The sequence below is a fragment of the Heptranchias perlo genome, chromosome 16, assembly GCF_035084215.1.
Source record: "Heptranchias perlo isolate sHepPer1 chromosome 16, sHepPer1.hap1, whole genome shotgun sequence".
Classification (NCBI taxonomy): Eukaryota; Metazoa; Chordata; class Chondrichthyes; order Hexanchiformes; family Hexanchidae; genus Heptranchias; species Heptranchias perlo.
The window spans coordinates 23,566,205-23,592,811 of record NC_090340.1 but is presented as its reverse complement, the minus strand read 5'-3'; the positions used below and the strand labels follow the sequence as shown (position 1 = coordinate 23,592,811).

Genomic DNA, 26,607 nt, shown 5'->3' with positions numbered 1-26,607 from the left:
CTGCCCCTTTTAAATAGAGCTCCTCCAGCTGACGGCCTGTGATGCGGGTGCGCAGTCTGCCCGCTACGCAGCTTTCAGACGGCAAACCCGGAAGCCACGGGTTTGCCGTCTGAAAGCAAACCCGTGGCTTCCGGGTTTGCTTTCAGACGGCAATTCAGTGGCTCCAATTGACTTGCGATCGTGTGGAAAACGGACATTTTTTATTGGACGGGTTACCCATGCGCCCAATCACCCCCTGGCTGCCATCCCACCTCCCTGCTAATATCGGGGCCCCAGTGTCTGTAGATGACAAGCCAAATGATGGAGAAGAGGGTGGCTGTCTCTGGTTCGGATGTTTCTGTCTTCTGTCTCTCCTTGTCTTCCGGTGTTTATATATTTTGTCCAAGTTTACTTCTTTAAAACTTGACAGATATCGAGGATAAGCATATAGAGGTGATTTTCTTTTAAACCGTTTTGTGATTTTGTTTTTATATTATTCATAAGGCTGAAGCCAGGCTCACAATCAACACTTGAAACGTTGCACATATATCCACTAGTTGTGAAACCACATTGTACTGCTCTGCATTTTGTAGAGTGAAAGTCACCATGTCCTGAAATGTTTTCAATAACTTTTTCAATCTGCTCTGCAATTAAGTACTTGTAGTCATTGTATTGGCTCATAATGAGCCCCTTCTCCTACATGATGTTTTGCCCAGAAGACCTTACTTGACCAAGGATCAGGATTTGTCTGTATTTATCAACCAGTTTTTCAATATTCTCAGTGCCAAATTCATAGCTGATTTGTTGTGGTGCAAGTGAAGCAAAATTGAAAGCGGACCATTCATTGAGTTCATTTTCTGGGAACCTTTTTTCCAGATGATCACATAGTAGGGATACGAATGTCAGAATTGAATTTCCCTTGAATGGTTCATCTCTTGTGCATGATGCAATTAGATTTTTCAACGTGTTGCACCAGAAAACTGTCTCACCGAGATACTGTCTTCTGATCCTGCGGATCCTGGCCCTCGTTAAACATAATTTAATAGGACAAAGTCAGCATGGCTTTACGAAGGGGAAGTCATGTCTGACAAATTTGCTTGAGTTCTTTGAGGACATAACGTACAGGGTGGATAAAGGGGAACCAGTGGACGTAGTGTATTTAGACTTCCAGAAGGCTTTCGACAAGGTGCCACATAAAAGATTATTGCTCAAGATAAAGAATCACTGGATTGGGGGTAATATTCTGGCATGGGTGGAGGATTGGTTATCTAACAGGAAGCAGAGAGTTGGGATAAATGGTTCATTCTCGGACTGGCAACCAGTGGCCAGTGGTGTTCCGCAGGGGTCGGTGCTGGGTCCCCAACTCTTTACAATCTATATTAACGATTTGGAGGAGGGGACCGAGTGTAACGTATCAAAGTTTGCAGATGATACAAAGATGGGAGGGAAAGTGGAGAGTGAGGAGGACATAAAAAACCTACAGGGGGATATAGACAGGCTGGGTGAGTGGGCGGAGATTTGGCAGATGCAATACAATATTGGAAAATGTGAGGTTATGCACTTTGGCAGGAAAAATCAGAGAGCAAGTTATTATCTTAAAGGCGAGAAACTGGAAAGTACTGCAGTACAAAGGGATCTGGGGGTCCTAGTGCAAGATGATCAAAAAGTTAGTATGCAGGTGCAGCAGGTGATCAAGAAGGCCAACGGAATGTTGGCTTTTATTGCTCGGGGGATAGAATATAAAAACAGGGAGGTATTGCTGCAGTTATATAAGGTATTGGTGAGACCGCACCTGGAATACTGCATACAGTTTTGGTCTCCATACTTAAGAAAAGACATACTTGCTCTCGAGGCAGTACAAAGAAGGTTCACTCGGTTAATCCCGGGGATGAGGGGGCGGACATATGAGGAGAGGTTGAGTAGATTGGGACTCTACTCATTGGAGTTCAGAAGAATGAGAGGCGATCTTATTGAAACATATAAGATTGTGAAGGGGCTTGATCGGGTGGATGCGGTAAGGATGTTTCCAAGGATGGATGAAACTAGAACTAGGGGGCATAATCTTAGAATAAGGGGCTGCTCTTTCAAAACTGAGATGAGGAGAAACTTCTTCACTCAGAGGGTGGTAGGTCTGTGGAATTTGCTGCCCCAGGAAGCTGTGGAAGCTACATCATTAAATAAATTTAAAACAGAAATCGACAGTTTCTTAGAAGTAAAGGGAATTAGGGGTTATGGGGAGCGGGCAGGAAATTGGACATGAATTTAGATTTGAGATTAGGATCAGATCAGCCATGATCTTATTGAATGGCGGAGCAGGCTCAAGGGGCCGATTGGCCTACTCTTGCTCCTATTTCTTATGTTCTTACGTTAACTGTACAGCTTTGATTGTTAAACAGCTCTTCTGTAAGCATTTGCACAATTCTGCTAGCTCAAACAGAATATCATTCAATGCCGCTATGGTGGTCGGGTAAATAGAGTCTGAGAGCTTCTTCAGGCAATACTTGGCAACTGGGTCATTGTCCTGTTTTATCACGCTCAAAGTATTGAACAAGAGCATTGTAATTGCGCATCAGAGCACTAACAGCAAAATATCTCGATAGCCACCTCACCTCATTTAGAGGTTGAAAGCTTCACCTTCAGTGACGTTTGCAATTTCCTCAAATTGTCCTTTTCGAACTGAAGATCTGCAGAAGGCTGCATGAATGGTTCTCAGCAATGTCTCTACTTCCTTTACCATTGGTACTTTGTTCCAGGCATCAACTATTCCCAAATCTTCTCGATGGGCCACACAGTGTTGCTCTACTAAATGTGGAATGGACTGCTTAAGCCATGTGGCAACGCCATTGTTTTGTCCCATCATGACAGAAGCGCCACCTGAAGTGAACATCACCATTTTCATCACGTCCAGCTGATTCAGAGTGTAGAAGTCTTTGATAGCCGTTGTAATAGCCGGTGCATTGCAAGAAGTTAACTTAACAATTCCACCGAACACTGTCTTATGCACAGCAGAAGCCGCTTCCTTGAACTTGAAATAAATGCTAAGCATCTTACTGACTGTAATATCTGTGCTCTCATCAATAAGTGTATGAAATAAAGATTGGCAAATCTCTGACATGATTTCTGGACAACACTGTTCATTGATTCCAAAAATTCAAAGGCACAGTTTTTGCTATGCCAGCTCACTGGTACCTGCAGATATTTAGCCATGTGGTCGTGTATATATTGCGCAGAGTGCGTGGAGTTGTTCATTTGTACTCCATGTCTATGAGAATCTTTATTTCATCTGTCTTCGATCGCTGTCTCACCATCAGGTCCATTCTATTCTCTCTGTCAGCAGCAGTTTCTGTTAACATTTTCTGCAAGCCGAATCCCAGTGGACGAGAATTTCTGCTTTTAAGAACAACACGGCAGATTCATAAGATTTGCTTGATAAATGCCTCTTCATATAGTCTAACTTCCATCCGTCTTCACATTTCTTGCCAGTGGAGAAATCACCTGATATTTTTGCTCCAGCACACATTTTGCAGATCAAGCCCACGTCTGCACTATATTGGAATAGCTCCCTCAGTTGTACGCGGTTCTTGATTCATGAGATTCCACCTCTACAATTTCATTTAGCCACTGTTCTTTGAATGCGAGACAGGATTTCTTCTTAATGTTGCCTCCATTGTTGGCTGATGCTATTGCCTTCCGCTTAAATATGGGTATGACAGTGTGATGCTGCTGTGACTCACAACTCCCGAGCTTTTTGTTGAATCGGCTTAATGACTGATTGCACATGATTTATTTCTGTTCGAACCAGAATTTTTAAATTGAGTCAGAAATATAAATGAGCTGTCAAATCGGTCAGTGTGAATTAAAGCTCCCCTCTCCCTTCCATTGAATCCTCAGCGGGGTTTTAAAAAATTATTGCAGTACAATTGTACATCTTGCAGGTCTCATTAGTTTTGGCTGCCTCTACATAAGGCAGGGAGTAGCTTGGTCATGCACACTGTGCATGAGTAAACTGCTCCCTGCCTTACATAGAAGCCCCAACTCAGCCCAGCCATCTGTGGCCCCAACAAAACTCAGCCCAGCCACCAGTGCCCCCAGTGATTAGGCTTACACACGTGAAACCGTACTACAGCAAGAATCACCATCTTAAGTACACCAAAGGGCAAAACTCAAACCTAACCGCAAAGAGGCCCAACCCCCCCAGCATAAATTAAATGGCAACATTTTAAAGGGGATGCAGGAACAGAAGGACCTGGAGTGATCTCGAATAGTACAAGTCAGTATTATGTGTACTTGCGAGGTTATAATGCAGGCACTGTGAGTGAACTTTACAGAAACTGGGCTCCTCAGCCTGTAAAGAAGGCGACTGCGAAGATACTTGACTGAAGTACGTCCTGCTGCCCATGATTAATTATCACATCACGTGCCCCGCCCTGAGACACGACCCCCAGTTTGGACTCTCCCACAAATGGAATCATTTTCTTTGGATTATATATATCTGGAGACACTTTTGTGACGGTGTTTCGGAGTCGTGCATGTTGAGTTTTTAGAAAGGTGGTTAGAAAGCGTCATCAATAACTTTCCATCAATGCTGATTCTTTAAAGGATGGACTGTGTGCTGCTCTGTATCAGTGGGATTCCAATGCTCTTAACATCAGCAATCTGAGGACCACACAAACGTAAACACATACTCACTAAAGCCAAATCAAAAGAAAATGGAAAGGCTCTCGATTTGGCCCCTCTTCAGAGGGCCAGATGTTTACGAGCAATCAAACCCTCAATAGTAACGTATAACTTCTATAGTATCAGCGGGGGGTTGAAGGAATGTAATGATTCTGTGCCCCCAGCCCTGCAGCAGACCTGATCGCATCACTCCAATTGAACAATTACCTCTGCTTATTACAGGGTGCATCAAGCAAATAGTGGCTGTGCCGCCGGATCAAACAGCGAGGGCCTTTCACAATTCAGTGGTCGCATGTGAGACAAGAGCAGACTAATCTCCCACTCCCGCACCTCCCTTGTCAATGAAACTACTTCACTCAACTCTTACCATCTGCACAACGCTCAGAGAGCCAGAGGCTTGCTCCAGGGAAGTTATGAAGCAGACAAAAGGAACAAAAAGTCCCCGGACTCCAAACACCCGCCTTGATGTGCACAGAGCCGGATCCGATTCTGAACACCATGAGGACGACCAGGGCCTGCGATACTCCAGCGCGTGCGCCCGCCAGATGTGACGATCCAGCTCCTGGGAGTCCTGGCCCAGGTTTGATGTGTATGTGCGGACAGAGTGCAGAAGTGTGCAGCACACAACAGATTGCTAAGCGGCCGCATACACAGTATGGCCATTCTTGGTTGTGTTTCACAGAGTCAGCACAATGGGATGTTTACAAACAAGAGATAAGGACAGAGATGCGTATGTGCAGCACAGCTCGGCCGAATATTATAAAGATAGGGCATGCTCCCTCCCAAAAGTTAGAGTTCTCTAGAGGGGATGGTCAAAAGTCCATTACCACAGGCAGTCCAGGGAGGTCAGGTCTGATCAATCCTGAGTGCGGTGAAGTAAAATCAGGTTGTATTGATTGGTTGTCAATACAAGAGGTCATTGAAAGAATGCTGAGGCATTAGAATGGCAAAAAACAACCAAATATCATGAGACAGTTCGTAGAGATAGTAGCTAAAGAAACCACCTGACAACAGTGAAAGATTGCGTAAATCAGCAGACATGGTATTTCTGTCCTATCTCCCCTCATGCCCGCTCCAAGCTCATTTTGACCATGAGACCCACTCCTGCTCCCTCGACCCTATTCCCACAAACTGCTGACCGCCAGACTTCCCTTTCTGGCCTCCATGTTAGCTGATATTGTTAACGGTTCCCTCTCCTAAAGTACTATACCACTCCCCTTCAAATCTGCTGTCATTATTCCCCTCCTCAAAAAACCCGCCCTTGATCCCTCTAACCTTCAAACTACCACCCCATCTCCAACCTCCCTTTCCTCTTCAAAGTCCTTGAACGTGTTGTCGCCTCGCAAATCCGTGCCCATCTTTCCCTCAACTCCATGTTTAAATCCCTCCAATCAGGTTTCCGTCCCTGTCACAGTACTGAGACGGCCCTTATCAAAGGCATAAATGACATCCCATGTGACTGTGACCGTGGTAAACGATCCCTCCTCATCCTTCTCGACCTGTCTTCAACCTTTGACACGGTTGACCGCACCATATTCCTCCCAGGTCTCTCCTCCGTCGTCCAGCTGGGTGGGCTGGCGCTCGCCTGGTTCCATTCTTATCTACTCAGTCATAGGCAGAGAATCACCTGCAATGGCTTCTCCTCTCGCTCCCGCACGGTTTCCTCTGGAGTCCCTCAAGGATCTATCGTTGACCCCCTCCTATTTCTTATTTACATGCTGCCACTCGGCCGCATCATCCGAAAACACATCAGATTCCACGTGTACGCTGACAACTCCCTCGACCCCTCCTCTGTCTCTCAGTTGTCACAATGCTTGTCCGACATCCAGTACTAGATGAGCAAAGATTTCCTCCAACTAAATGTTGAGAAGACCGAAGCCATTGTCTTTGGTCCCTACCACAAACTCTGTTCCCTAGCCACTGACTCCATCCCTCCACCTGGCCACTGTCAGGCTGAACCAGACCGTTCGCAACCTTAGCATCCTATTTGACCCAGAGATGAGCTTCCAACCATATATCCGCTCCATCACCAAGACTGCCTACTTCCACCTCCGTAACGTTGTCCGTCTCCGCCCCTGCCTCAGCTCATCTGTTGCTGAAATCCTTATCCATGCCGTTGTTACCTCTAGATTTGACTGTTCCAATGCTCTGGCGGACCTCCCATCTTCCACCCTCCGTAAACTTGAGCTCATCCAAAACTCTGCTGCCCATATCCTAACTCGCACCAAGTCCCGCTCTCCCATCACCTCTGTGCTCGCGGTCCGGGAATGCCTTGATTTTAAAATTCTCATCCTTGTTTTGAAATGGCCTCGCCCCTCCCTATCTCTGTAACCTCCTACAACCCTCCGAGATCTCTGCACTCCTCCTATTCTTGCCTCTTGAGCATCCTCGATTTTAATTGTTCTACTTTTGGCAGCCGTGCCTTAGGCTGTCTAGGCCCTAAGCTCTGGAATTCCCTCACTAAACCTCTCCGCCTCTCTCTCGTCCTTTAAGACGCTCCTTAAAACCTACCTCTTTGACTAAGCTTTTGGTCACCTGTCCTAATATCTCCTTATGTGGATCGATGTCATATTTTGTTTGCAAATTGCTCCTGTGAAGCGCCTTAGGACGTTTTACTAAGTCAAAGGCGCTATATAAATGCAAGTTGTTGTTGTCATTTAATGTAATCTGAAGACAGTTGTGGTACATCTATAATCAGGTTGTATTGATTGCTTGTCTTTTAACGTAATCTGAAGACAGTTGTATTACAGTTGTGAGTCAATCTATGCTATTTAATAACCAGTCGGGCCAGAATCAAGCGGAAGTTATTGATGAAGGATTAACAACCCTTTTGTTACGAGACCATAACAGGATAAAATCCGCTAACAACATTTAAATGTCTCACAGAGATGAAAAGCTTGGAGATGCCATATGCTAATTTAATGATGTAAATCAGAACAGCCCTCAGTAGCACTACACAAGCTGCACTGCTATGCTATCTATTAATTTCAATGTGAAATTAGTTACACAAGTGACTTTTTAATATTATCTTGCAGATGAATTTCATCAATAAGAACAGCAATAAAACTGCACCAGAACGAAATGTACATATTTCAACAGTGGACTCCCATCATCGCACAAGAACCAATGGCTGGAGCTGGCCACCGCATCCATATCAGATAATCATCTGGATAGTCTACTTCTACTTTGTTGTTGTTGTGTTTGGCACACTTATCCCTCTTCTTCCATATCACTGGGTACCAGCTGGCTACATTGTATCTTTTTTATATATAAATATAAGGCTTTATTGGACTTTTAAGGACTGTGCTTATTGCAGAGATGGATATTGCTGTTTAAATTATTTGTACACATTTCAGGAAGTGGCTGTACATTGTCCATTACTGAGCAATTTTGTCTGTTTCAATTCTGTATTGTACATTTGATGATAATTGGTTTCTTTGTACCAAAGCTAGTGCAAGGATGAGACAGAAGATTGCAAGAACAGTTCATGCAATGTTAATCACCCAAATAGTATGAATTGAAACTGAGAAAGAACGACAGTGTAAATATGCAATAATCTTTGTCTGCAATATACAGAATGCATTTCTTTATTAAATTGATTCTACAGATTTAGCAGATTTGGGTGTAAAATATTAATGTGAATGCAAAAGCATCCTCGCTGCACGGTGCAGCGAGGATGCTTTTGCATTCACATTAATATTTTACACCCAGCCATCTGGGTGTCTCTGTGAGACACTTAAATGTTGTTAGCGGATTTTATCCTGTTATGGTCTCGTAACAAAAGGCAGCCATCTGTCAATGTAGGCAAACAAGTAATCTTGGGCTCTGATCTGACATTGAATCTTCAATGTGCTTTTTTTCTACAACACCTGTTTATACCAAGCAGATGGCTTACTATGATTGATGCTGAAAATTTATTAAGATTTTCAAAGCTCTGTTGATGAAGAGCAAGGACTTTCTTTATGGCAGGCTTAAATATAAAGGCAAAATGGAACCCATTCTTACAAAGTAAAAAGTTTAGATACATTTAAATCCCATTTATCCCGTAAGGAAAACTGTACAAAATGGCTGACTTTAACAGATCATTAAGAAAGAAAAGAAGATAGAACTTGTAATTATATGCCGCCTTTCACAACTTCAGGATGTCCCAAAGCGCTTTACAGCTAATTAAGTACTTTTATTTTTAAAATTGTAGTCACTGTTGTAATGTAGGAAACACGGCAGTCAATTTGCGCACAGCAAGGTCCCACAAACAGCAATGAAATAAATGACCAGATCACCTGTTTTATGTGCTGATTGAGGGATACATATTGGCCAGGACACTGAGAGAAGTCCCCAGCTCCTCTTCAAATAGTGCTGTGGGATCTTTTATGTCCACCTGAGAGGGTAGACAGGGCCCCGTTTTAACGTGTTATCCCTCAGTACTGTACTGAAGTGTCAGCATAGTTTATGTGTTCCAGTCTCTAGATTGGGGCATGAACCTACAACCTTTTGATTCCGAGGCTAACACCTGAGCTCAGTTTAATAAGATTCACAAAGTTATTTGTCAGATCTTAATGAAAAATATAGCATCAATCAAGTTGAGAAATTAGCAGTAGTAAATCTTAAATTTAAGAAAAGCTGCTTGGCATAACAAGTTTTGGTGAAAATTTAAAAGACTTAAGTTTGTTATACTAAACTTACTGATTATTAACTGGAAAACTGACTTAAAAGTATTCATTGAAAATGTACTAAATTTGTATTAATTGGATCAGGACACGAATAGCTTTTGTGTTAAATTCTGGATAAATTGACTAGTATTTTTACTGGTCACACCAAAAGAATAGGTGTAAATTATATATACTTTTTAAAACAAAATTGAGAAATGCAACCAGTTTGTAGTTAAATGGCAAAATATAGATGGCAAAAAATCAATCATAAGTTATGATTGAAATATATTTGAGGATGGAATTCCTACCAATTAAAACTGAAGAATGCCTGACTTTCTGTATAATCTGCCCAGAGAATTGCATTTTCTGAAGTATCATATTTAAAAATTGGACTTTCGTGTGATTTTTGTTAGTGGAGCTACAAATTACAGTGAAAAATGGGTATTCAACAATGTATCATAGTAGGTACAGCAAAGGAGGAGGCCATTCGGCCCATCATGCCTGTGCCAGCTCTTCAAAAGAGCTATCCGATTAGTCCCATTCCCCTGCTCTTTCCCCATAGCCCTGTAATTTTTTTCCCTTCAAGTATTTATCTAATTCCTTTTTGAAAGTTACTTCTGCTTCCACCACCCTTTCTGGCAGTGCATTCCAGATCATTACAACTTGCTGCGTAAAAAAAATGTCGCCTCTGGTTCTTTTGCCGATCACCTTAAATCTACGTCCTTTGGTTACCGACCTTTCTGCCTTTGGAAACACTTTCTCCTTATCTACTTTATCAAAACCGTTCATGATTTTGAACACCTCTATCACATCTCCCCTTAACCATCTCTGTTGTAAGGAGAACAACCCTAGCTTCTCCAATCTCTCCACAATACTGAATTCTCTCATCTCTGGTGCCATTCTAGTAAATCTCTTCTGCACCCTCTGTAAGGCCTTGACATCCCTCCTAAAGTGTAGTGCCCAGAATTGAACATAATACTCTGAGGCCTAACCAGTGTTTTATAAAGGTTTAGCATAACTTCCTTGCTTTTGTACTCTATGCCTCTGTTAATAAAGCCCAGGATCCCATATGCTTTTTTAACAGCCTTCTCAACTTGTTCTGCCGCCTTCAAAGATTTGTGCATGTGCACCCTCAGGTCTCTCTGTTCCTCATCCCCTTTAAAATTGTACCATTTAGTTCATATTGCCTCTCTTTATTCTTCCTCCCAAGATGTATCATCTCACACTTCTCTGTGTTAAATTTCAACTGCCATGTGTCTGCCCATTTCACCAGACTGCCTATGTCCACCTGAAGTCTGTTACTATCCTCCACATTGTTTACTATGTTTCCGAGTTTCATGTCATTTGCAAACTTAGAAATTATTCCCAAGTTATTAGAATATATCAAAAAGAGCAGTGGTCCTAATACTGACCCCTGGGGAACACCACTATATACTTCCCTCCAGTCTGAAAAACTGTTCACCACTACTCTGCTTTCTGTCCCTTAGCCAATTTTGTATCCCTGCTGCTACTGTCCCTTTAATCCCATGGGCTTTAATTTTGCTAACCAGTCTATTGTGTGGTACTTCATCAAATGCCTTTTGAAAGTCCATATGCACAACATCAATGGCACTATCCTCATCAACCCTTTCCGTTGCTTCACCAAAGAACTCAATCAAATTAGTCAAACGCAATTTTCTTTCAAGAAATCTGTGCTGACTTTCATTTATTAGCCCATACTTTTCCAAGTGCCAATTAATTTTGTCCTGGATCATTGTCTCTAAAAGTTTCCCCAACACCGAAATTAGGCCGACTGGCCTATAATTGCCGGGTTTCTCCCTCTCCCTTTTTTTGAACATACTTGTTTTGTTCTAATTAATGACCCAACTAACTTGTTGGATTGTGCAACTTTAAAATGTGGGAGTTCTGAGAATATCAGCTCATTGGTAATACTAAAAAAAACAGATATTCTCCTCCTATTCATTCAGAGGATTTTCGCTCACCTAGTTCTTTTCTTCACACTTAATGCATTCTGTAGTACGTTCATTTGAGCAGCAAAAGCAGATGCAGTTAGCAGTTTAATCATATAAGTGATAATGTATGCAATTTTTCTCAGTAACATTACTTTATACACTTGCAGTAGATTGCTGTTTTCTAAAGATGAAATGTTTATAAGACATGTAAAATCTCTCAGTCAAGCACAGCCAATAATGTGAACAGCTAAAGTGAATTAGTTGAACATGTCCTAAGCACAACCAGCCTGATAACTTAGCCACCTTGAAACAGCTTCATTATCCATGTCAGAATTCATACTTGTCAGAATTATTCATTGTTTTAATTCCCAAAAATTTTAGTGCAGTATGAATCAAATTCATTGCATCCTTTTCCGTTGGTAATTATATATGTTAATTTGTCCAACACTGTAGCAAATCTGCCCAGATATTTGATTCATATAGAAGCTGGCCTGACTTGTTAGTGTAATGTATGTCTTAATGTGTGATTAAAAGTGTATTATCCAGTGCTGTACTTTACGCCATCAGCTTTAAGATTAACAATAGATGTCACTTTATTAAAAGATCTTTTTCATGTCAAGTTTTATTTTTCCAAAGTTGATATGTGAAGTTTTGCAATAAGGCAATAGTGTCACCATCCATAATATTCAGAACTTTTTAGCCTTAACGCTCTGCAGTGGCTTGGTGTTATGTTTATTTGCCACCTGGTTGTTCATTTGTCTTCAGCCAGCATCGACCCAGCTGATATAAACGTTCGAGCCAAGAACTATAATAGGCCAATCCCAGTGTTTGACCGCAGCAAACATAAACATGTTATTGAAAATCATCACTGCTATCTTTGTGAAGTTGATGTGTAAGTGTCTAAAATGGTGTCCTGTCAGACAGAATAATCTATTACTTCTCTATTGACTGCGGTAGGAACAAACAAGCTATCAGAATGATGTGAAATACTACCCACTGCAAACTTAGTTGAGGCTGCCTAAACTGACTTCATGTTGGCCCTTGCAGCCAAAAGATGGTAACCCTTCATCTCATCAGTCTGCACCAGATTTGAATACAGGACCCAGAAGCGAAAGGCCAGTGAGTCCAACTCACTACCACATTGAATCTCCTTTTGATATGGATATTAATGTGGGTTCCATACCAAAAATTAAATATTATTGCAATTTTAAAATTTCTTAACCATTGCGACATTGAGTCATATGGATCAAGAAAAGTTCACGTCTGGTGAAGATGCCTTTCATGATAGGATAGCCTGGAACTCATTGACTTTTACATGGCCACTTGGATGTGATACCAAAGGGCAGCTGATGCCCATGGAGCCATACTGCAGCATTAGTCAGCAGTGTTAGGAGGATGGGGTAGGGTTGGATTTTTTTTTCAGTACTGGCATCCAGCAGGTGAAGTTATTTTTCTCCTTATGGTAGTTAGGTACCTTTGCAGCTGAAATGTCAAAATGGCAGTGGGTGGATGAGGAGGTTTGTAATAAAGAAATTACTTTTATTACGACCTATCCTAAACCACCCCAGTGTAATGCACAGCAGATAGGATTTACCTCGGAGGTAATTTTGGCATTGGCGAAAAATATGCAGACCTTAAGCTTATGGAGTGTATAGTTTTCATTACAATGTGAGTAAAAACTACAAATAAAGGCAGTGCAGTATTGTATACTGTATTTGATTGAGAAGATTTCAAAAGTATACCTGGTTCTGTAAATATATTTATATTGCTAAATTGGCAAAGTATGAAGTGCGTTCATATTGCAGTAGATTGGTGCAGAGGTTGAATATCGATTCTGATTAAATTTACACAATATGACTGAGTCCTCAAACTCCACTTACTGAAAATCCATTAACATCCCAATGGTTGCCAAGTTCCCTGAGTCAAAATTGCATTGGTTTCTCCACTCGCTGACAATGTAATTTCAATCAGTTGCATGCTTTAAAGTGCCAGTGCTCTGTTTCTTTACCCTTGCCCAACTGTGAAGAAAGTTACCAGCTGGTCTTGGTCAAGATGAACTTTGCTCACTGGTACTTTAATTCACACTCTAATTTTAATCATTGTTGATCAGGGCACTGGTTGGCTGCAAATTTTGATAGCTGAGAAAGGGATTTGAGTTCTGAAGGATGGCAAGTACTAGACTAGAGGCTAAAATGTAAAAATCGTAAAAGGATAAAATAATTTAACTCTCAGAATTAAATAAATAAAGAAGCGAGTGGAAAGTTTCGTAAACCCCTGCTAGGAAAAACAAAGTGCGATAAACTTGTGAGATCAGTCCTTTCACAGAATGTGAAGTGGGAGAGAACACACAACATATTGTGACCTCACCAAATGTCTTAAAAGGATTATTCCAGCGATGTGTGGAGGAAGCATTTTGAAGAAGCTCCACTGCTCAGCTGTGGCTGTGCTTTTGTTGTTTGATTTCATTTGAACTCTTCAGTTTAGTCACTGCTCTGTAATGACTCCTAGATAGATATGATTCACTATGTAATCAGTTTTGCAGAGTTCAGTCCCCATGTCAATGGAAGTATGTGCATCTGTTGGTGACCTTTAACTTGTTGCATCAATAATTCACTAATGCTTGACTATATTTTAACCATATTAGAACATTAGGGGCCTAACATTCCCTTTTTGTGGAAAAATTACAGAAGTACTTGTTTTTCTTTATAATTAATGAACTATCAAAATTTGAGAACCGTAGGTAATTCTAGATTTATATTGTATTTGGTTCACAGAGGTTTGAAGTCCAAGCACTGCAGTCAGTGTAACAAGTGTGTAGCTGCATTTGATCATCATTGTAAATGGCTCAACAATTGTGTTGGAGGCAGGAATTACTGGTAAGTGATTTTTTTTTTGTTGTTGTTACAGTTTGATACAATAGTACAATTGCTCTAATTTTTTAATGGACTAATCTTTAAAACTCATCTGGAACAATAAATGAATTGAACTGTGATATAGGAATATATTACAGCGGAACCCTGATATATTGAACAATGTCAATGTATAGATGTTTTAGCCTGGTTCCTAGTATTACATTGCATTGAATTTTACTTCAGTATATGTTAAGGTTTTCTATCAATAGGTTGCAGTAACTTTGGGTTTGCCTGGCATCTCTGGACTCTCCAGCACCAGTTTCCCTCACTTTTGGGAATGTTGGGTTCTAGATCTCTTTCAAAAATAAGTGTGCAAGAGATATGTCTGTGTATTCCATCTTCATATTTTTAAATAATATTATTTGGATTCACATAGTTGTGCTGGGGAATGAAAGACTTTTCCGCTTTTGGCACACAATGTCAACATGAAGGATTTCCAGGCCAGGTAAAGAAGCTCGCAACGCATGGCTTAACCTCACTCTCGGAAGAGCATCTTTTCCTGCCCCATTGTGAATCTTTCGATTTTCCACGCTGGCTCTATTTTTATTGATCAGAAAGAAATTGGACCTTAAGTTAGCCACACATATAATTAGGAAGATAAACTCTATTTTAAAATTGGATTGGAGGACTTTGTGTATAATCTGGCCATTTGTAAGTAAAGATTTAGCACCATATTTGATTAAATCTATTCCTATTGGAAATACTTTACTGATTGTTCTAGAAACACAAATGTGGCTAAGGGACCACAATGATTTATTGCAGGACTTTTTTTTTATTCGTTCATGGGATGTGGGCATCGCTGGCCAGCATTTATTGCCCTTGAGAAGGTGGTGGTGAGCCACCTTTTTGAACCGCTGCAGTCCGTGTGGTGAAAGTTCTCCCACAGTGCTGTTAGGTAGGGAGTTCCAGGATTTTGACCCAGCGACGATGAAGGAATGGCGATATATTTCCAAGTCGGGATGGTGTGTGACTTGGAGGGGAACATGCAGGTGGTGATGTTCCCATGTACCTGCTGCCCTTGTCCTACTAGGTGGTAGAGGTCGCGGGTTTGGGAGGTGCTGCCGAAGAAGCCTTGGCGAGTTGCTGCAGCGCATCCTGTGGATGGTACACACTGCAGCCACGGTGTGCCGGTGGTGAAGGGAGTGAATGTTTAGGGTGGTGGATGGGGTGCCAATCAAGCGTGCTGCTTTGTCCTGGATTGTGTCAAGCTTCTTGAGTGTTGTTGGAGCTGCACTCATCAAGGCAAGTGGAGAGTATTTCATCACACAGTTGACTTGTGCCTTGTAGAAGGTGGAAAGGCTTTAGGGAGTCAGGAGGTGGGTCACTCGCCGCAGAATACCCAGCCTCTGACCTGCTCTTGTAGCCACAGTATTTATGTGGCTGATCCGGTTAAGTTTCTGATCAGTGATGACCCCCATGATGTTGATGGTGGGGGATTCGGCGATGGTAATGCCATTGACTGTCAAGGGGAGATGGTTAAACTTTCTCTTAATAGAGATGGTCATTGCCTGGCACTTGTCTGACACGAATGTTACTTGCCACTTATCAGCCCAAGCTTGGATGTTGTCCAGGTCTTGCTGCATGCGGGCACGGACTGCTTCATTATCTGAGGGGTTGCGAATGGAACTGAACACTGTGCAATCATCAACGAACATCCCCATTTCTGACCTTATGATGGAGAGAAGGTCATCTTTTGTCTTTATCTTTTGACCAAATCTATTGACTTTATGGGCCACTCAGATGCATACTGTTGACCGGAAGTCACCGGTTAACGGTTTTGGCTTAGTACACAGGGAAGAGTCAATTCTCTCTTAATTCTCAATTCGCTTTATTAACGTTATTAGATCATGTACATACCGCTTATACGTCTAGTTAGATATAGGCATGCAGTTTACAGCAGGTTATACAGTTTTATACTCAAACTAGGATTTAAACGCACACCCACTAGGTTTCTCTGACTAACGCTCCCTGAGTGGTCACAGAATAGAAAGGATATTATATTACCCGGAAAGGAGAGGTAATGCTGGCCAGGCAATTTGCCCTCTCACTCTCGACGTCGTCTCTACGTCCCTGACGTAGGGTCCCTACTTCCACGATGGTTAGTCTCCGGAGTCTCCCTCACAAACAAAACTGGGACCAAGCCTGCAATTCTTCAGTTTTATTCCCAAGTCTGTCTTTTCGAATGATGCTGTCTTCTCTGGTTGGCTTAAAGTTGCTGGAGTGGTCGGTGTTATCCCCTGATTGGCTCTGTTCCTAGGGGCTAGGTAGCATCACCTCAATACTCCTTTTCTAAATAAGGACTGGTGTCTCATCAAAGCCCCTTTGTCCCTCTAAGAAGCGGAACGAATTCAAACCGGTTCTGGCCAGTTCAGACCAGTGACTGAACTCCAGGTCACCTCAGTTCAAAAGTCAGTGTCTTTGTTAGCAATTCGAATTAACCTCAATAGGTTTCTGCAGCCTCTGGCCAACATCTCTCCCCACTTTTGATCCAAAGATGCCTATCTTAGGATCATTATTCTCCCTTTCTGTGTACCACTCCTGAGGCTGTCATTGTCCCCCAATGGGCATGTTACATCCGCGATATCATATGATTATAGAAAAAATACAAAAAAGAAGCGTATAAAATATACTTCACACAGTGTCCTTATATTGATAATCGCTTCTTCTGTTTCATTATAGCACTAACACTCAATTGTTGCAAAATTTCATTTTTCCACCTTCTAAGCTGATATACATTGAATATGACTAGTATTAATGCACATAAAATCACAATTACAGCAGCATGTGATAAAATCCTGACCCATGGATGTATTTGAACATTAGATCCCCAATTCCAAAACTTATCCCAGAACCCGGGGTCCCGTAGCAGTTCATCTGCTTTATCAGCATGAGTTTTAATTATTTTAGTGTGTTTAGTCCATTGATGAATTATCTCATTGGCTTCCTCCGCTATTTGCGTCCAATCTGCAGTCAGGTGCGGAATGGGTGGTAGTTCGGTAGGAACATATTTCCACAGATCTTGGTCTATATCTGTACGTTGGACTGTGAGGTTGTCGTTTATTACTATCCTCATTATTGGCTTAGGCAGAACTTGTCCACTGATAACCAGGTCTGAGGTCACATTGTTAATGGCCACATTGTGTCCTTCCAGAGGGCACTGTTTCCATCCTTTATTATAGTTCATAGCCGCTGTGGCTATGTAATAAGTTTGTCCCACAAGGGTGTATTGTAAAAAGGACTGGTTGTTAACTGGCAAAATGGACAATGAACAATTTTCATAAGTACTAAACCCACAATTAGTAAGTTTCTGTCTCGTTATCTCTTCTGGACAGGCCCAGTGATTCCCTCCTTGGTGACACTTTGACAAATCTACCCCTTTCTCAGCACCGTCCATTACGATAGCATAAGATGGTGGATTGCTCAAAGATATCCAAGTACCCTCATGATACTTGCCCACGTTATGAACTCTTTTTAACGGGTAGGTCAAATTGCCTCCGTGCCGGGGAATATGAAACACCGCCCCAACGTAATATTTCCCTTTATCCTCAGGACAGGTACCCAACACCCTGTTAGCTAAGGTTAAACTTCTGAGGTGGCATAGAGGTGTTTCTTCTCCGACCCATTTCTCTAACTGTTCATCCGACACCCAGTCTGGAACTTGGTGTGTGTTGAGCTGTAACAAATTAGTACCAATCATAGTCAACACCCAGCTAGTATATATGGTACACGTCTCGGCCTTATGGGCCTCCTCTGAAGTATTAGCCATACGGTCAATGATCAAATTTATTGTATCCTGTAAAGGTTTCAGCAATTTTACTGTGTCTAGGGTCACTCGTGATGCATCCTGACCTATTTGGCTGTCTCGTATTTGATCCTGATAACCCTCTCCAGTAATAACCTGCATTTTCTGCTGGAGGGATTGTATCTGGTTTTCCAACTCAGCTATGTCCAACGTGTTAACTGTTGCCACGCCCGATGCATAACCTGCCCCTGCCAGTTCTAATAGCCCTCTCTTTTTCCTGTTTTTTACTGACTGGAACTCGTTCCTGCTTAACTGTTTCCTAAGGAGGTGGATAAATAAGTGTTTTGTGGCATATGAACACCATTCTGGAGCAGTTATTTCAGTCAAATTGAAGACCACTTGCACATGTTGATATTCCGGTACCAAAGTGACAGATTCTCCCGTTTCCTCCAGTACCAGACCTACACCGTCCGTTTTGTACTGAGCTTCGCTACATCTAGGTTCTGGTGTTGTTTTAATCACTGGAGGGGGTGGTGTGGTAAGCCTCCTCGGGGTCCTGAAAATTATGAAGGGTCCTGGCCCCCGACAGAAACTCCTGTCTGCAACCCTTAACGCCCTTTTTTGCTCTATCCCCTTTCTGTGTTGTGTCTTCCTTTATACAATTGATGATGATCCAGCCGATCTTTCTAAAACGTCGACTATATCCACCCCAATCGATATATCTCTGGTACGAGTCACTACCCCAATCAATATTTACATAGGTGTGGTCCCAGTGGACCATAATTTTACCTCGACCGTCGCTCCCTGATGGTCGCTCCATAAATGGACCCACAAATTGATTAATAATTTTTCCCTCCGGGATTACCGACAATGTCACCTCTAGAACTGTGTTACATGAAAACCGTACTCCTGACGATCCGGATTCTTTCCCCTCAGTCTGGTTCAGTAAAAACTGAAGTCGAATACATTTTAAAGTTCAACACAACTTTAATAGCAGGGTTCTTAGTCTGCAGCATTGATTTGGACTCCTGATAGAGTCCCTCTATGCTGGCAGAGCAAGAACAAAAACATACAGAAATCCACACGTTTTTATACAAATCAATAGGGTTGGAACATTCTTAACGAGGGTCAACACCAATCATAAGCCGGGCATAGGTTGCCAGGCAAGGTTACATTATTTCCGGCCAATCATAAATCGTCCATGTGCTGATCATGCTGCTGTTAGACATCAAAGGGGATACTTCCTCACCATCCAACTTGGAATGTTCTTCCCTGTTCCTTCTGTTCCTTATTTCCCAACCTGGAATGTCTTTCAACTTTGGCTAAGCTCGTTACCTATATTGATCTGCCATAAACATGGAGACATTCAGACCAGTCCTTGAATCACATCAAAGACTCTACATTGCTAAGACCATGCAAACCTGCTGACTACGCAAACATATGGCCCAGCAGGAGGCCAGGCCACCTGTACCAATCTCAGTTACTAACTAATTAACCCTTTCTAACCATTTTGCATTCTGCTTCTTTACCACGTAGGCATTTTAATATTTTACCGAAAACTGACCACGTAGGGATTCTCATTCCCCCCTTTTATCATTGCATGATAACCAATTATTACGGTGCTCACTGGTTCTGCAGCGCAGCAACATTTAAGTAAGCAATAAACTATAAGAATTATAACAATGAATATGACTAGCCCTTGAACTAGAGAAGTCCCAATAGAACACAGACATGTTTCATCAATACGCCTTTGTACTCTTATCTGTTCTCAGGAACAGACTCCTTCTAAACATCTCTCAACTAAGTTGCGAATATCCTTGGTCAGCTAAACCTATTCATGTTAATTTGAAAAGGCTAACATAGTCAAATATCCTATGGTGCTTTATATTTTGTTTCCAGCCTAACTAAACTGAATGGTACCTTTCAGACCATTTTACACCTGTGAATTGGTGCCCTCCCCATTATATCCCTTAATCCAAATTCTCCCTACAATATCCCGTTAGATGCTGTACCTCATCTTAACCAGATTCCCTTCGTGTTGGCCACCAGTCCGGGTGGAAGAGAGGCAGAGCATCTGATAATCCTATCAAACTATAATTGTCTTCCCTTTTACATGCACCTTACCCCAGCAGGTGCTACTCCCGGTACCATTAAGATGTGTTCTTAGTTGAAACCACAGAGACAATGGGGACATTCTCACCCAGGCTCTGTTTTACTATCTTTGCCAAACCCTTCATCCTCTACTTACATTTATTACATGCAATGAAAATCAAGAAGCACATTACAACAAACTGCACTACGACTAATACATATGAAATTAATCTAATCCAAAGATGGATCTGTATATTCAGTCCCAAATTCCAGAGGTCATTTCACCAGGTGGTGACTTTAATTTGGTCAATGTCATGCTTAATGTTGTTATTGTCCTGTTGTAGGTTATAATAAACCTTCTGGGAGAGGCGTATCTCCATTCGCAATGCTTTCAAGTATTTAGGCAACAGGGGTGTCAGATACCCAAATATGTCCTGATATGCTTTTAAGTCCTTTCTGACATTCTCAGAAACTTGTAAGGTGGTGAGGTTATGCCGGTGTATCTCTACCAGTTGCTCGGGTCCAATCCGAACCACGACTTCAGAAATGGAGTAGAATTCTGGACTTAAAATATCACAAGTTAGATTGGCATATTTAAACGTTTTCAAATTAGTTGTAACACAATATTCGCCCTCTCCGGCATATACCACTTAAGTGGGTTTTAGATCCGCCTCTAGGGCCTCCATGGTACAGTTAATATCCGGATTGGTACCGGTATTATTAAACCCACACTGTGCTTCTAGGCTGTGTCCAACACTATGTGGACACACAGTGACAACATGTCTAGTAACACATCCCTTTAATTTTGTTCCAGCCAATCAGCTTAAATCTACGTCCTCTAGTTCTTGAACCCTCTGCTAGGGGAAACAGGTACTTCATGTCTACTTTATCTGGGCCCCTCATAATCTTGTAATTTTGTATCCATCGTGCGGATATCTTCTAAATATTGTTTCTCCCAATTTTATTGTTAACTGATGGAACCTAACCCTGAATTTTGGAAATCCAAATTACTGTGTCCCTCTTTACTTTAATTTCAGTCCTTTTGATTGATACCAGTGTTTCCTGACTGTCTCATTAATTAGTTGGTTTCTCTTTGGACCATGTGTCAGTGCCTTGTTTAAAAGGATTTCTCACTCGCCTGGACCACATTAACCATTTTCCTGTTGTGCTGTTGTCAAGTAACTGAGCCTGTCTGAGACTCATTCTTCAATGTATCTTCTTCATGTATCTCCGCATACTAGCAGCATCTCATAGGAATGAGCTTAGTGTTCTTGGATATTAACTTTCTGCTGGCCAGTCTCTTCTTCCTCATGGTATTTCCGAACATTTTCCATGGCACACATCATATGTCCTGTAGGATTCAGTCCTGTAAAAGCAACTGGTTTGTTTAAAGAGTGGTTGCAATAGCTCACCAGGCCATAGGCCTTTGTAATCATGTTCTTCATCCTGATCTCCGTTTCAGATGATGGCAACATACATTTGTATCTTTTATGTCCACTGTAGCCACTCTTAGGTTTTCAGGTTATCTTATCAAAAAGATCAGGGGTGTCTAGAGTGCTTATCTCCCCCTGCATGGTCCCGATGTCAGGGTAGTGGCCAGGCTATTGAGTGTAGTTTTCTCATTATTCATTATAGGCAAGGACACAAATATCTCCATGAGAAAGCTATCAATTTACTATTCTCAACTACACTTTCCTGACTTCCACTAGATTGTATATTTATGCCAGATTGATTTTTTTATCATGCCCAATTCAATGACTTTAGAGAAATTCCCATATCTCCCCACCTCGAGCACTCTGTCTCGGAAGACAACAAATAGGTTAAAACAAAACAAATCAAAATGTTTTCAAAAGAAGAGAATCAGGTTGATATCACCACGTTGTGACATTTGGTATCCGCTGATGTCTGCAGCTAAAGTCTTAAATCTTTAACACCACTGGATCGTTTCCTGCACCAAATTTCTCCAGCAAAGGTTGCACCGTAACTTTGTAACTACTCTTGGTAATCCTGCACCATCAACACTCACGTGGTCCCAAAAAAAAAACAGGGTTACCTGTTTTAAAAGAAACACAGAAAATCCATTGCGGCTCTTCTTGAGAGCCCAAGTGATTAATTTGTCAAATCTTCATTTATTATTTATTTATCCAAAGGAATAATCCCTTTACCCGAAACAAATTTAGAAAACTAAACAGGAGAGAGAAATTGCCTAGTCTCTCTCTCTCTGAAGCACGCAGCCTGTCTGAAATAAACACTGTCTCTCCCACATACAGATGTACGCAGGGCTGCAGACTGGAATTTCTAACTCCAAGTCCTAATCTCTGTGTTTTCAAGATGTAACCACATTAAGCAGATATCATTAGCAGCCGCCTGCTAAGATACGTTATATTCCTCTTTTATTAATTTATTAATGGTTTGGGCATGTGTTTCTAGCACTGTAGCTATCCTTTGCAAATATATGGTCAGCATTGATCCTCAGACAATTCCTTATCTGTATTTTCATTTATCTTTTAATATATCTTTAATGCGAGACCCTAAATCTCTGACCTTTTGATCTAATGTTGTCAAATCAATGGTGTTAACAACTGAGGCAAAGGCAGTTGCTATATCACTTATCACAGATCTTTACGTCTCCACTTTACGTCTCCATATTTGCCTATCTCTTTTTACGATGTCCACCTCCATTCCATGTCGCTCTTTGTTTTAACACTTGAGTTAGGAGGTGTTGATCTAATTGTTGAGTTTTCTTAGCATTCTCAATGCGAGTTATATAATTTGTCAGGGAAGGTCTCCCCTCTTTGGTCAGATCTTGTATTCTACTATTAATTTCAAATAAAATTGAATCGCCCCAGAACTTGTCAAAACTTCCTTATCATACTGTGGCAGGGTAAAACTGATAGGTGTTTAGTACCCTGTGTCAGTACATAGCTCAAGTAATGGACTTCCAATTGTCTAACCTATGCTTCCTTTTCATATGATTTGTTTTACATTCCTTTCTTATCAATTTTTCACTGTAGCGTGAAAACTTATATCTCAGTCAATTGTAGCCTTTGGCATTTCCGAGTAATTGGGACAATTTTACTAATATAACCTATACCAATTATCACCTCATGTTCACCTGTGTAATGGTTAGCCTCAGACAGTTCTCAACCGACTGGGTCATTTCTATCTGTTTGAACTGCTCTTGGCATGACAGTCTGGCTTCTTGGGATGGAAGGGGTTAATATTAACTTGCTCTTGTGGTAGGAGTAACTTGATCCTTCTCCCTTTTGAGATTAAGTTCCCACCTTCAAAATTTCTCTTCACACAGGTTTGACTGATTTTTTTACTTCTCACATTTGTGGATTGCTTTATACTATATTTTTGCGCACTATTTTTTCACATACTTTTAGTGGATGTGATTATAATCAACGCTCCGAGCTGTTCCAGCTTTCCGACTTTTCCTATCACAATGATCCTGATAGTTTTTTTAATCTAGCCCGTTAATTTTTAACCTTTTTAAACCACAGCCAATCACAAAATAAACATTCAAAATGCCAATTTTTTGAAGATCCCATGTCTGGAATTTAACATGCCCACACTTTATAAGAACCAGAATTTAATAGGTCACTTAACCTCAATAACTCCAATTTTAATTCGGCAGTATCAGAATTAAACACACGACAAGACAGATACATTACACAAAGGAAGAAAACACACAAGACACAGTAAGAAGGGGGCGTGGCCCACAACACCGACCAAAAAAACACTGATCAAGACAGACTTTTTAAAGGGACAGTACACTTAAACAACAAAACCTTTCTTTTTCGGGTCTCTGTCTTTTAAACATTTGTCTAGTCACTTAATTCTATCCATATTTTTTTTTGACAGTACTGTCTCCATAAAGCAATTAGTTCTTTGGCTGTGGTACCTCTGTTATTTATCCAAATTAATTCCTGAGCCTTTTTGGCGGCATCTAAGTTTTTATCAATAGTTAAATCGTCCATGTGCTGATCATGCTGCTGTTCGACATCAAAGGGGATACTTCCTCACCTTCCAACTTGGAATGTTCTTCCCTGTTCCTTCTGTTCCTTATTTCCCAACCTGGAATGTCTTTCAACTTTGGCTAAGCTCGTTACCTACATTGATCTGCCATAAACATGGAGACATTCAGACCAGTCCTTGAATCACATCAAAGACTCTACATTGCTAAGACCATGCAAACCTGCTGACTACGCAAACATATGGCCCAGCAGGAGGCCAGGCCACCTGTACCAATCTCAGTTACTAACTAATTAACCCTTTCTAACCATTTTGCATTCTGCTTCTTTACCACGTAGGCATTTTAATATTTTACCGAAAACTGACCACGTAGGGATTCTCACTCCCGCTCCCTCCGGTATACCCAAAGTCTTTCCTACACATGCTAACCCATCCACTCCCGTATAATACAAATTTAAATCCTCTCTTTTCCCTTTGTTGGTTCGGACTGTCTTATTCTGCAGAGCAAAGTTGTCCCTGGTCTCAGGATATCCCTCCGTCGTCGACACTGCTTCAGGCACGTTCATTCGTCGTGACGGCTCCGAGGCAGGTTCAACCACAGTTCTGATGATGGTCAATCCGATAGCAACAAAATGCATCATCCCCTTCATTCTAGGCTGGACCTGTAACAAACAAGTGTAATTTCTGCTCTTATGTACAGTTTCTTTTAGGTACTATCATAAGTCCAGTCTCTCCATAAACTGAGCCAGACCGTCCAAATCCTGTTCCCAATTTGTTTCAGATTCTAACCGTCCGTTTCTTCGAACCCACTTATTCCCCCTTTTTTGTTTTATTTTTCTTTCGTTTTTTTCCTGGATTCGCCTCTGCATGCGAACGGACAGTATCAAATTTGTTTTCAATCACCTCCTCTTGGACCTGTAGCAGGTCCTGTTCTTGATCTCCCGGACCTTCAGAATTCAGAACATCGTTAGCATCGAGCAGCACATGCCAATGATGATTATCTTGTTTTTCTCCTACCAACTTTAGCTGATTAATGTGGTACCAGCCAATCTTATCTGGTGCCGTTAATATCCTGTATACAGATGGCCTAGCTTTGTTTACTATCTCATAGGGACCGGCAAACTTTGGACTCAAGAATGAGGTGGTCTGGTGTATTCTAATCATTACTCTCTGTCCGGGGCTCAACTCTATCGGGCTGGCTTTTGCATCGAAATAAGTCTTGCTTTGCTGTTTCTTCTTTCCCTGTCGGTGAGCGGCTACATAATTTGCTTCTTTTACTGTTTCTACTAGCTGTTGTACCCGTTTTTCTGATATAATGTGGTCCACCTCGGGTTCAGACAAATCTAAACCTTCCAACCCCTCCATTCCCCTCATGTCCCTTCCTGTCATGAGTTTATAAGGAGTGTAGCCTGTTGATGAAGCCACGGTATTCCTGACTATCATCAGCACAAAGGGCAGAACCACCTGCCAGGTTGTCTTGTGCTGCTGCACCATTTTGGCTATCATGTTTTTCAATGTCCGATTCATTCTTTCCACAATTCCACTAGACTGTGGTCTATAGGGTATGTGAAATCTCTGTCTAACCCCAAAAAGGGTCATAACATCCTGCATTACTTGGGCTGTAAAATGTGTTCCCTGATCTGATTCTATGCTTCGGGGTAAACCCCAACGGGTAAACACCTTTTATAATAGAATTTTCGCAGTAACCTTGGCTGTGTTTGTTCTGGTCGGAAAAGCTTCCACCCATTTAGTGAAGGTATCCACTATTACTAGAATGTACTTGTATCCTCCTGGAGTGGGAGGAAGGGGTCCTATATAGTCTATCTGTAAATTAGTCCAAGGCCCTTCTACTGGTCTAGTATGTCAGAGGGCCCCTTTCTTAACATTTCTATCGGGGTTGTGTTGTGCACAGATCAAACAATTCTTGACATAGTGTTCCACGTCACCTGTCATTCCAGGCCACCAACACACCTCCTTTATCCTATCTAGGGTGCTTTCCGTCCCTTTATGTCCCCATAGGTCATGGTACCAGTGGATTATTTGGTTTCGTCCCCCCTCTGACACCACAAATCTTCCTTCACACAGAACCACTCCGTCTTGAATATAGAGACCCCCTTGTGCCTTTTGTATGTGTCTGACTCTGCTCCTTCTATTAGTTTTTTTAATTCTCTGTCTTTCTTTTGCTCCTCCGTTAAGTCCATTATTTTGACCTGCTTCTCTTTCTGGCCCCCGATTTCCCCAATCGGTGGCTGCCATTCCTGTCCACTTACAGCACCTCGTTTAACTAGTTCTTCAGCTTTCCTGTTCCCTTCGGGAGATAGTTTTGAATGAGCTTTCACTTTTGTGACCCCATATCCTTTCCCCTGTGCTTCTTCAAAGATGTACCATAATAGCGGGGCTGATGGAAGGGGTCTTCCATCCGCTGAGACAAAACCTCTCGCTTCCCGTAGGGGCAAATGTTCTGTGAGGCTATTACAAACATACATGCTATCAGAATATATGACTGATCTGGGCGGCTGCTAGTTCTGCTACCTGCGCACTCATAGTTTTAGGTAATTTCAGAGCCGCACTAAATCTTTCCTGTCTGTGGCGGGGTAAAACTGATAGGCGTTTAGTACCCTGTGTCA

The 26,607-nt window shown here is 41.7% G+C and overlaps 1 protein-coding gene across 4 annotated transcripts in view; it reads left to right on the top strand.

Annotated features, from left to right (window-relative positions):
- zdhhc1 (zinc finger DHHC-type containing 1) overlaps positions 1–26,607 on the top strand; it is a 98,303-nt gene that overhangs the window by 25,509 nt on the left and 46,187 nt on the right. For 2 of the 4 annotated variants that reach the window (XM_067997811.1, XM_067997814.1), the window contains exons 2-4: positions 7,692–7,910; positions 11,974–12,149; positions 14,032–14,133. In XM_067997811.1, the coding sequence (XP_067853912.1) occupies positions 7,692–7,910; positions 11,974–12,149; positions 14,032–14,133 (497 nt within the window). Of the gene's footprint in view, positions 1–4,878; positions 5,246–7,691; positions 7,911–11,973; positions 12,150–14,031; positions 14,134–26,607 lie in introns of all 4 variants that reach the window. The other 2 variants (XM_067997813.1, XM_067997812.1) reach the window with 2 other exon arrangements.